This window comes from Galleria mellonella, unplaced genomic scaffold, assembly GCF_026898425.1.
Source record: "Galleria mellonella isolate WM207_F2 unplaced genomic scaffold, CSIRO_AGI_GalMel_v1 utg64, whole genome shotgun sequence".
In the NCBI taxonomy this organism is placed as follows: domain Eukaryota; kingdom Metazoa; phylum Arthropoda; class Insecta; order Lepidoptera; family Pyralidae; genus Galleria; species Galleria mellonella.
In genome coordinates this window covers 4323909-4336983 of record NW_026442133.1, presented here as the reverse complement: position 1 = coordinate 4336983, position 13075 = coordinate 4323909, and the positions used below count along the sequence as shown (strand labels likewise).

At 30.1% G+C, this 13075-nt stretch overlaps 1 protein-coding gene across 1 annotated transcript; it reads left to right on the top strand.

Moving 5' to 3' along the window:
- The first annotated feature begins 5458 nt into the window (after nt 1-5458).
- Nucleotides 5459-11854, top strand: LOC113512387 (transmembrane protein 62-like). The gene is made up of 5 exons (XM_026896266.3): nt 5459-5816; nt 7673-7922; nt 8295-9187; nt 9399-9970; nt 10371-11854. The coding sequence occupies exons 1-5, from the start codon at nt 5613-5615 to the stop codon at nt 10402-10404; spliced, it is 1953 nt and encodes a 650-aa protein (XP_026752067.1). The 5' UTR covers nt 5459-5612; the 3' UTR covers nt 10405-11854.
- The last annotated feature ends 1221 nt before the right edge of the window (nt 11855-13075 follow it).

Sequence of the window (13075 nt, the reverse complement as noted above, 5' to 3'; positions counted from 1 at the left end):
ACACACACACACACACACACACACACACACACACACACACACACACACACACACACACACACACTTGTATTAAGGTAGTAATAGATGTTCAGTAATATATTGTAAAACTCCGGAGAGAGCCTGGAGATCTGTAGTACAGGTTTCGACCTAGTTCAGACTCCAGACTCTCACAAGGATAACAATTTTAATTTAAAGTACTTAATAGTCACACACAGTCACAGTCTAAACAGTTTCCTTGTGAGTAGTGAATAAAGATTATTATTATTATTATTATAGCTATGTATTAAAACTGAATTATGTATTGGCGGGTTACATGTAATTTGTTTCCATGGCAAATAAAGTATTTAAGTCTGAATCTGAATCAGAAAGTAGGTAAGTAATTACCAAATATTATTGGCTATATAGATGAACTTGGCCCATATGGAATTCCATTAATATGTTAAGTAGGTAGGTACATTTTTCTAATCTTGATATTTTTATCATCCACTTGATGTAGTAATTGGGGATATAAGTGGTAATCTGAAGGCACTGTAGAGGAAAGGGATTGTTAGATATCGATAGGTCATCTGTGATATGCTTGATATATTTATCAGGTCGATCCCCACGCGGTTTCCCCTGATGATTTTTTAATGAATTCGTCACTATGGGGTTATTGACCTATTTTGTCTTTACCTATCATCTCTCACTAGTATCACACTGGTGTACATTACATTATTATACCACCCATACTTGTATACAACCTTTTGAAGTACTTACTTAGTTTACTTTTTCATTGATTTCTATACAAACTATAATATATAATTATTTTTGATTTCGTCTACTTACCGGTATAAAGAGTAGCCTATATTCTGTTCTATCTCAAATATTATGTGTATAGGTACTAATTTTCATGAAGACTGGTTTAATTATTAGGTGGTAAATAAGCATTACGAAAACTGGTTAAGTTGTTGTGGTGTCAAATGACAAACAAATTGTAACTCACTTTTTTGTGTGATGATAATTATGATTGTTTTCCATAGAAAAAAAAACCGACTTCAATTATAACAAAACAAGTTACTTTGATAAAAACTAAAGTACTGGATTGATTTTGATAAAATTTCTATATGACCAATATATAAGTATATCCTTTCAGATAAAAAAGAATTTTCCTAATTGGTTCAGAAGTAACGGAGTTGAGGCAACAAACATTAAAAAAATACAACCGAATTGAGAACCTTCTTCTTTTTGAAGTCGGTTAAAAATAGAATGTAAACTTGCCAGTGTTATTGTTATCTATGTATTGGAAGGGTGATAGATTTTAGTGATTGATAATAGTGAGTGATAATAGGTGAAGATGAAGATTGGTGAGTTAGTCCATCAAGACGTATTCACAAGGAAATAATGATGATTTTCAGAGAGCGCCGCGTGGAGGTCGACTTGATAGGGATTCGGTCAATCAATAATTCATTTGTGAAATATAATGATCATAAATAATAATAATATATTTATTTATCTCCTCATAAACAACTTAAATTTACATATGAGGTATTTAGGATAAAATAAAAGTAAAATAATACGGAACTCTGCTGTGAGAAGCTGGTGTCTGAAATAGGTTAAAACCGGTAGTACAGATCATCATGCTCCCCACCGATATGTGTTTAAATAACAATTAAACAAAATACATTCCACTGAAATTACACATTCCAAAAATAAAAATAATAATTAATAGTAGGAGATAAAAGAAAGAACAATAAAATAATGAAAAAAAGTGTGTCTGTGTGTGTGTAAGTGTAAAATATATGTAGAAATAGATTGTCAAAATAAATTTTGCAAGTTATCTATAATCAATCTAAATGGTGTACAAATAATTATAATTATAATAAGGTATATTGTTAGCAATAAACATCAACCTCGTTACTCCTCACATGAGACGAGTTTTACAGAAAGGTTTTTGGCATCAGAAAGTCTCTAATATAATATTATGACAAAGTCATAGGTACTTTATTACCTCTTTATCGTAAATGTTATGTAGGTATAGATATTTCTGACTCATATGTTTATGACGTTGAACGAAAGTTTTAATGGATGTATGTAAATTGAATTATATAAGTTCATGAGCGAATTTTCTCAGCTGCAGGTTTTGACAACTACTTGCAACTTAATTTTTTTTATATGTGACATCGTTAAGTATTTTGTTATTATTGATTATGTAATTTAATTTTCATTATATTATAAATTATATTAATAATAATTATATATAATAATAGAATAATAAATAGAATATAAAAAAAATAAATAAGTAATTAAAAATCTCCTTGCTATAATTAATAGTCATTCATATAAATCAATAATATAAACAATTAATAATGTCAAATGATTTAAATGGAAAATGTCTGTAATTTGTTGAAAGATTAAAAATTAATCAAAAACATCAAATGTAAAAATAGTCTATTTGAGCATTAAGGCAAATAAAAAAGATCTATTTTTTAATGCCATGTATTTATTAATATTATACAAAGATTTTTGTGATATTAAAGTTAAGGTATTCAGCGTAGATTTAAATTTAGAAATTTGAAGTTCCTTGATAGAGTCTGGCAACGCGTTTTATATGCATACTGGCGACTCGCCCCGGCTTCGCACGGGTGCTATGCTGATACTAAATATACCTACCTACTACAGAATGTCCTTATAAATAACGTTTACAGTTTTTTTGTCATTAGACAATACGAACATGATAAAGTGCTATAGGGCGAGGTGCGGCCTTCGACGCGCTATTATATAGGCATCCGCCGCCGGCTGGGCCGGTACAGCCGCATCGCTATGTCCTTGCATTTTAAATCTGTAATAGCTTTGGAAATATTCATTTAAATTACATGCTGTAAAGGGTCATATTAATCTATATTAAATGGACAATATATTTAAAGTGCTTAATTGGATAAAAATTAAAATAATGCTTTATTGCTTAAAAACACTTCGTAAATAAGCCATTTTTTCTCGTAAAATGTAAAGGATAAAAAATGTTATTGTGAGTTATCCTTAAGAGATGGACATATATTATCGCGGACTTTTTAAGGTGTACAACACTGTAGTACATTATTTTGATTTATCTCGTGGGGTTCAGCCAGCGTTTGCAATGTAAACGCAAAAAAAATGTGTTTATTTAATACATCACATTAGAAACTTCTAAATTTATCAGTGTTTCTCTGCAATATTATGTATGTATTATACATATAAACCTTTCTCTTGAATCACTCTATCTATTAAAAAAAAACTGCTTCAAAATCCGTTGCGTAGTTTTAAAGATTTAGCCATATATAGGGACGGACAGACAGCGACAGCGACTTTGTTTTATACTATGTTGTGATAGGTTTTATTAACATTTTATAACGATTTCTTGCAGGAGCTGTCGTTTTATGGAAAAACGTCGTCAATTAATATGGATTATTATTAGAAAATGCACCTGTTTTATACTTTTTTTTATACAAGTGCTTGTTACTTTTAACGAACACACATATATTACATAGACGTCAATCATAATATATTTAATTTTTCAAAAAGAGATCTACGAGACTAAAATTTCACGAATATATTTTTATTTGTATCATAAAAGGATGACTTATTGAAACGGAATTTACCTATAATATTAGTCTCTATTTCAGAATTGTAAACAAATCCATAATAAGACAATGTAAAGCAAATATAAATTTATTAATCTTTTTAGAAACGATGTTAATATGGTGCTTTCACGTTAATTGAGAATCCATCTATCCTGAGAAGATTTGCTGTAGTGGTGAGTAGCCGATTCAGTAATGACCTCGTTGTCATATGATATTGACAAATTATAGGGTTTATTATTCTTGTTAAAAAATCGTATCATTTTAGTTTTTTGTGTATTTACACGAAGGCTTAGATTATATAAATAGAGCTTAAAATAGAGTTTCTAGTCTCAATAATTGATCAACTTTTTGTTAGCTAATTATCAAATTAGTTGATTTGTTTTTTTTATTAGTGTTCTTATTCAACCACCTTTCCGACAGTGTCATTTATCTCCTATTGGTAGTCAGCTTTGAGTTTAGCCTTAATAATAATCGATATTTCATCAGCAAATAATTTACATGCATATTTGGTTATATTTGGGAGTTTATTAATATACGATAAGAACAATAGAGGCCTCAGAATAACTTTAATTTTAAATGGGTGGTTGAAATGGCAACTATTTACGATACGATATGCTGGTTGGACACCAGCTAGAGAATAAAATTCAACAAAATTTATCTACGATGGTTTGTTGGAGAACCGCGTGGAGGTCGACCTGATAGTGTATATTGCAGGCAATGCAGCTGTTAGATTCTAGCGATAACCCTTTTTTCCTGCAATAGTCGATTAAGGTATATAGTGCACCAATTAAGCAATTTAATAGTTGTATTCGGTGGGTAAGTTGTTGAGAATTGATTACTTTTGACTAAATAGCTCTAGCAACACAGGCAGTGACAGATTGACAGTGACAATTTGATTGACAAATGATAGCTTATATTCGCGACTTTGACATGCAATTCGGCGATCACACTTCGTCACTGAACAAAATATGTTTTATTTTTGTTTAGGTAATCGTAATCTATGTATGCAAGTAGTTAATGGAAAATTAAAATTTCAATGTTTAAAGTATTTAGGTTTTTTGGCCAAACCTATCTATAGCGATATTTCCTTAAGTCACACTTATTCAGATCGATATTAAGGAAATGTAATAGTTTTTTTAATGGATGATAATGAAATGGTTATCCCGCTTGTATTACCGGTATACACTGGAGGAGTACTAGTGAGGAATGGTAGGTGAGTATGAAAGCAAGTTAGTTGGCTCATTACGATGGATTTACCAGGAATTAGCCACGATGACTACCAAGGGGGACCGAGTGGAGGTTGACCAAAGAGGATATATTATTAGCAATGTAGACTTCTCATTATTAACAATCTTTTTCTTCTATAATAAATAATTATACAACACCTTCTTGCTCTTGGAAACCATTATGGTTAGGGGGGGAGAGGATTTGTTAGTAATAGGTTCTAACAGCTTTATTGCTAGTAATATACCCTATCAGGTTCACCTCCACGCGGTTCTCTCTGAAATCATTGTGGTTAATTCTTGTTGAATTCTTCAAGATGGGTCGACTGATTTGCCTTCATCCTCATCTATCACCGGTGACCCGTCAGCGTATACCAATAGCGTAGGCGGGTTTACCATTCCATTTTCACACATTAAAAAAATCATCGTGGTTAATTCTCGTGGAATTCGTTACCATGGGTTATTTGACCTGTTTTTCATCTTCACCACATCTTTCATTGGTACCCCGCACGCGTATATTAATAGCGCAGACGGGATTACCGTTCATTTTTTCTCATTAAAAGAAAATTGGTTGCATAGTTTATTTTACAGTTTTGTCAATATAACGGCTGTGCTGACTATTAAATATTTTAGCTTATTCTCGACAGCTGATTCAATAGGATTACGATGTTTTTTGTAATATTTAAAAAGTAGACAAACAGTTACCATTAAAATTTATACGGTATTTGATATACTTGTGACAGTTGCCATAATTGCATAACATATTATATTGTCTGTGTATTTAAATTATAAAATGATTATCTCTAAGACAACGGTATCTTTGTTATGTGTGCTTTTGTTGTTATCAATAATGATGGCAAATTTTCTAAATTCCATTGCAACTGACCACAATTTTTATACTGAGAGTAATAATGAAGGATTAAATTATACAAACTACCTCGGTAAAAAATATGGTCCAATAGGCGATGGCACCAAAAATTTGATTTGGTTTTTACAAGTAAGTTGCCTAGTTAGTTTTGTCCTTTGTTATTAACATATTTCTTTTGCAGTAACATCTGTATGTTATTTAAAAAAGGAATCTATTTATACTTTTTTCGATGCTTGGTTCCTAATAGGCCAGTTCCGCTTCTCCCTGTCAATATTTTTCCACTGGGGGTAAGAGTGGAAATTTAATCGATCTACCTCCACTGGTAGATGAATGAAAATTCAATTCTATTTATCTGAAATTCAATTCTTCAATTCTACTTTTGTTTACAAATATACTACATATATTCTGTACATAAATAATAAACTCCTTTATTTCAAGGAATTTCTTTTGTGAAAATAGCTTTTGATATGTCAATTTCTGTAGTAAAAATAGCATTTTAAAACATCTTGGACTGTCATACAATAGCTTAAAATATGCAAAGGGTTAGCATTACTGCTTTTGAATTATGAAATGGTTGGATGGACTTTACGCCATTTATGATCAAATTTAGAAGTAAAAATAGATGAGTAGGACGGAATGATTTCCTGTAACTGGACTTCCTAGGAAAATAACTCTGAAATATATATTATTTTTATAATACATAAGCAAATTGTTTATGTACTTTTTGAGTTGTGTATTGTTTTCAATTAAATTGGGGTAATTTGTAAAAATTATATTATTTTATTTATTTTGATACAAAAAGATCAAAACTGTCAAAATTTTTTATATTTTTGATATGGTGATCGTTTTAGCTACTTTGGAATTGTTGATTTAAAAAGCCAGTCTTAAGTTTAGTTGAAGAAAACATGGTCAACATTAACATTTTTTTGTTTTAATATTCTTTAGTTTGAATATGTTGTCCAAGTTTTTTTGTTTATGCAACTTAGAATGACAAATAAACTGAAAGCCCACCTGATGGAAAGTGGTAATCGCCACCTATAGATATGAGCAGTACCATGGTCATAACAGAATTTAGCAAAATGTACATCTCAGGTGAATTTAATTTTGTCAATTAAACTCAATTTATTAATAATGCCTTTAAAATCTGCAATTTCAAATTACTTAGTTAAAATGATACTCTTATTATATAAATAAAAATAATTTATATCCATAATATTCTTAGGAAAAATTCTAAACTTAAATTTTTTAAGCTTAAATTAGTCATAAACAAAATTCATATTTAAAATGAGGAAACAGGAATAGTAAATTTGAGAGTACCTATTTTTAAAGTCAGTTTAAAAGAAATGTAAGAAACCTACAGTGAAAATGGCATTTCAAAGATTTAATATAATGTACTCCTTACACTATTGAACAGATATCCACATAGGAATATTTATATTAATATAATTACCCCATTTAATAATTAGTAGTACTAATTATTTAACAGATTGTATTTATTATTATATAAAAAAAATATTGGTTGGGAAAAGTGGCATATTTATTTCATTTATCCCTACCAGTCACATAATGTGTTTTGCTCTTTTGAGGGCAAAGCAATAAACTGAGTTGTGACCGTTTTGTATTACTATGGCACACACATGAAAAAAAAAGGGAAATTGTTGTTTTATATATTTTGCTTCTTGTTTTTTTTTGTTCTTTTTTTTGTTTTTCATTCTTTTATCACTTTTACTGTGTATTATGTGTATGTTTGTATTGTAATTTGTGTGCTGTAAGTAATGTAACGAAATTATCTATTAAATAAAAAATCTACGAAAGGAAAGTAGGGATATGTGGAACTGTCCAAAATTTTACTGTTTAATTGTTTGGATTAATTTTGATGTATAATAAGTGTGTTACAATAATTTTAATCGCCTGGTCCTTATATGTTGCAATAACAATCATCTATGGTTGTAGCCCAAAATTTTAATTTGATAGTTTTATTTTAGATATCTGATATACATATAAGTATATTTCGTGACCCTGGGAGAATATTACAGTTCCAAAAATTCTGTGACACTACTGTAAGAAAGATTATGCCACTCCTGGTATTAGCAACTGGGGACTTGACTGATGCTAAAGCCAAAGACAATTTGGGTAGTTCACAAGTCCAAACAGAATGGGTTTACTATTACAACATTATTAAAGAGTCAGGAGTTACAAAAAATATAGTTTGGTTGGACATCCGAGGAAATCATGGTAATGATAAGTTGTTATTATTATTATTACACTACTTTTTGTTTATTCATGTTATAACAAGGTTTTATGACTTCTATTTGTAGTCCATAGACATTTAGTAAATATGGTTTTTAATTTTATTGGAAAGTTAATTTTTTACTTGTAATCCACATAATAATATGAAATTAAATGTAATTTTACAACTGTTCCGAGAAAATGATGAATTTGAAGTTGCTTAAAAAAGGCAATGTTTTACTAACTTGCACATTTTCTAAACAATTACCACACACTTGCTCACTTAATCTTTTTTCTAATATATTTTTCTTTGTTTTTTTGAACTCTCAACAATTTTTTATGCTGATTATAATAATTTTATAAATAAATTGTTTCCAGATAATTTCAACATTCAAACTATAAATTCACGAGAGAATTATTTCAGAAACTATTCTGTACAAGGAGCTACTCATACAAAATCATATGTTCACTTTGAAAACAAGAATGGTGTTAACATTGCATTTTTAGGCATCGATGCTTGTCCAGAGCCAGGGCTGAGAAGGCCTTTCAATTTTATAGGACTTTTAGACATACAAGAACAACAACATATACAAAAATTAAAAGCAGAAGCTGATAAAGCTGATCATATTATTTGGTTTGGTCATTATCCAACCTCATGTATATTGTCTTTAGAAAACGATTCTCAAAGATTGAACTTGCGGGAACTGATGGGTAGCAGCCCTGGGTCGCAGGTCTATGTATGTGGCCATTTACATTCCATGGGTGGATTGGTTCCAAATATGTATACAAAACAGAAGAAAGGCTATTTAGAACTGGAGTTAGGTGACTGGAAGGACAATCGAATGTTTCGTTTGGCTGCTATTGATCATGGAATTTTCTCATTTGTGGATCAAAAACACAATACGTGGCCTCTCGTTTTGGTGACAAATCCAAAACATGCACGATATATGATGCCCGGCCGGGAACCTCTTCAGTTGATTCCTCATTCAACTCATATAAGAATATTAGCTTTTAGTAACGTTAAAATTATTGATGTTAAAATTTCTTTTGACCAAATTAGTTGGATGAAATGTAGACATACAGAGGGACCGCTGTATGTGTGTCAATGGCGACCACATCTATTTGCAACTGGTTTACACTATATTCACGTAATAGTCACTGATAAGTCGGGTAAAGAGGCAGTGGTTGAACATCCATTTTCTTTAGATGGATCTCTAGTTAATTTTGATGTAACGCCAAGATTACTACTCATGACGGATGCTGCTGTTTTAGTAAGTATACATAAAAGTGATTCTATTTTATTTACATCATAGAGATAGATTTGAAAAGATGCCGCCGTTGCATCTATCGAAAGTTATAGTACGGAAAATGTTTTGTTGCCTTTACAATTAATAGTTCCATTGTACAACATTTAACTTTTCTATAGATTGAGATACTAATGTCGTCTATCTTTATTTATGACATTCAATGCATTTTTTACAGTTTCAGGGCATATTTGCTACGCTTATTCTGTTAAGTGTGGTGCCATTAGTAACTTTGAGACTGCAGAAGTGTCCACCAAAATATCGTAGGAGATTTGGCTGCAATGTTCTTAGAAGAGTTTGGTTACTCACCAAAATTGATAGAATATTTTACCCTCTCATTCTGTACACAGCGTATTTGCCATTTGGACCGTGGGCGATTGGTGAATTAATAGATGATCATATAGGAGTTGTTTTTGCTTGGGGTATAGTAATAAGGGGTTCATTTTTACCAGAAGCCTTTACATATATGTATGGAAGTGTCCAATTAATGTTTGTACAAATACCTCTTATTTTTGTACTTGCACGTTCTTTAGAAAATAGGCTATTTAGTCACCATGAAAGAGGCTATAAACGGTTAATAAAGAACCTGCCATTTATTTTTCTTTTATCAATACAGTTACTGTTAGCGTATTTCTTTTGGCTTGAATATGGTACGATGGCATTTATGTTAGGTCCATTAAGAACGTGGAGTATCCCATTGAGTGTATACTTATGGTTAAAAACATCAAATCTACCATTTGATTATTGTAGGTGAGTAACTTTTTTTTTATTATTTAAAATATTTAATTATAAGTGTCAAAGGAGAACTGTATAAAAGTCATTTATATCAGTACTTTTGCCCTCCTAGTTGTTCTGTCAAGAAGTTGTACTTTAAATAGTATATAAAGGTGTAAATATAGGATGCATAAATATGAGTATTATGGGTATTATAGTTTATTCTACGAAGTCAGAGTTTTAAAAATGACGATTTAAAAGTGCTGGTAAACAAGCCTATTTGACAAAAGATGATTTTGAATTTGATGCTGTAATATTCATGTCTATCGGTGACAGTTATCAATTTCTGTCAGCTTATTTGCTATTTCAAGCTATATAAAACAAAAGTACTTGAGTAACTTTATTTTTTCTAATATAATATTATTGTTTGTTACAGAAAACTAAAAAACTTAAATAATTTGCCCTCATAGTGCTGCAAGTAATGTGATATGGCAACCAATTAAAAGTGGATATAATCCAATTAATCGATGTTAGAGCTTTATAATAAAGACTATTAATTTAGAAGAATCTTATACATTGAAGAAACGAAACTCATTTGATTTAGGTATTTGACGCTAAAAGGCTTTTGGATAATTTAACATTTATACATATTTATTTGCACCAAAGATTAGAACGAAAGCACATTCCTATTCTACTTATTTGTGTTTTATGTATTTGACTTCTTAAACTCTGTTTGAGTTTTATTTAAAAAATATCATAGTTTTATAACCAACAGAGTAATTATTCGTATGACGAATAATTATTTATTTGATAAGTATTTATATTACATTAGGTATTCAAATAGTATTATGTACTATCACCAGCTTTTTACCCGCTACTTCGTACGCGTGGGTTTAGGCGATGAAGCAGACCATTTGTAGATGAAAGTGAGTAAGACAAAGCATTCATCAGATTTTAAGTTAGACGTTCAGAAACACAATTGTGAAATCCACATCCAATTTAGTGCAGTAATTTTTGCCGCGATGCCGGAACAAACATACAGACAGACGGACAGACGAAATTTCTAAAAATTATTGTATTAACACCTCTTAATCTTATATTATTTTTTTCTTAATTATGTACAGACATCGTCTAATAACAATTTTATTAGTAAGATTTTAAAGTTATTTATTGTTCAGTTGTATTATTAGCGTTTAGTGAAATAGGATCCGATTGGCTGTATTTATTTATAAAACTACCTATTTAATGTGAACCACACCAATGTCTCAGCGTCTGAATGTTAATATTTTAAATATGTAGTTATTAAAAAAATCACATTGTAGTTTTAGAAAAATATCACTGATTATGCATCTTACATTTTGTGAATATATATCTTTAAGTTTATTATAATAATTTAAGATTATGTTGCACAAAAATGCTAATTCAATCGTGATGAAATTAGTATAGCTGTAATGGAAGAATATGATATCGATTGCAATTAACTAAAACTTTACTAAAATCAGTTCAGTGTTAGGGAAAATATATATACAGAGTTGAAAATCAAAAATGTTTTTACTAGCGATGTCGTTATGTGAATTTGTATTCAAGCTTAATGTAGGTATTTTGTATAAAAAGAAGATTTAGGTACACCTTTGTCGATACCAAGATTAATAGACACGTGGCATTAATATTGTTATTAAATAGCCGTTTCATTCGCACACATAATAACACACCTAGTAGGTAAAATTTCTTATCCCGAACACTGTATTATATATTATTAGCAATGGAGTACCAAATGATAAATTATATGTGTATATAGCTATGTGTATATGTGTACGTCTCAATCCAAAACTGTAAAAAATATTCTATGTTAGAAGTATATGTACAGTACCGTTCAAAAGTATTTGGCTATCTAGTAAAATAAATTTTATAAAAGTCTGAGTGAGTGGAACTACTTCATAATTAATTTAACATGTTTATTATTTTTGGACATACCAAGAGAATTTTTTTTTAAATTTTGTAAATATATAATAATATTTTTTAAATAACTGATCTATAAGGCAACCTAGCTACTAATTTTTCCAATGTTGTATCAGTTATCTTCTGCAGTTTTTTTCATAAGTCTTCCTGAGATGTGGGATGTTTTCGCACCTGTCTATCTAGCTGATCCCACAATAGTTCTATGAGGTTTAAGTTGTTGTTGTCACAAATCCTCTGCCGTGTTGAATTGAAGCCATAGTACAAGCGCCATTCGTCTTTTCGTTTGACTGCCGCAAAAATTTTCAAATTTTGATTCGTCCGTCCAGAGAACGTTTTCCCAATCTGTTATTGTCCAATTCTTGTGTTCTCTCACCCAACTATGTCTCTTATTTTTGTTAATAGATTTAAAAAGTGGTTTTGAAACAACTATGCATCCCTAGAGTCCTGCGTCACAAAGTCTTAACTGTGGATACACTGTCTGGTTTATCAGGATTCGCATTAAACTGTTATAAATTGTTCCTTCAACCACAAACTTCTTAACGATGTAGTCAACAGTTTGTCTCGGTATCTTCTGTAGTCTTGAAATCTCACGATTACTTTTACCGAATTTATTAAGACCGATTATTATGCCCATCAGGGGCTCTTTTTAATATTCCTTAGGTTTACCTATTTTCTTAAAAAATTAAAAACAAAAAATATTGGTAGACTAAGTACTGAGCTACGACGAGCGTGTTTTCTGGTCAAATGACATCAGATAACTAATGTAAAAATATTTGTAGTAATTATTCTATATTTTACTTGTGTTTATTTCTTAATATCTAAATTGCGTCTTCAAAGATTAACTTCGAAAAAATTCCGACAATAACACTTATGGTTTTATGACCTGGAGTCGACAAATAAAATAAGCTGTTAATGATTGTATTGTACAAAAAATTAAACCTAATAAATTATCTCTTTAAAATGTATTGTTTGTAATTTAAACAAAATGCAAGGTGGCCAAATACTTTTGAGCAGTAATGTATTTTCTAAATGGTGCTGCTATTGATTAGTATCAGTAATAAAACAGTTTATATAAAATAATGTTTTAAATTATCAAAGTATTTAAAAAAAAATATGTATTAATTATTATATTACATACAAACAGCCGAGATTATAAACTAACATTAGTATGTATACGTAAAC

Coding starts and splice junctions, on each gene's coding strand:
- LOC113512387 (XM_026896266.3), top strand. CDS start 5,613: ATGATTATCTCTAAGACAACGGTATCTTTGTTATGTGTGCTTTTGTTG. Junction 7,923..8,294: donor GGACATCCGAGGAAATCATG/GTAATGATAAGT, acceptor AATTGTTTCCAG/ATAATTTCAACATTCAAACT. Junction 9,971..10,370: donor CTACCATTTGATTATTGTAG/GTGAGTAACTTT, acceptor TGTTTGTTACAG/AAAACTAAAAAACTTAAATA.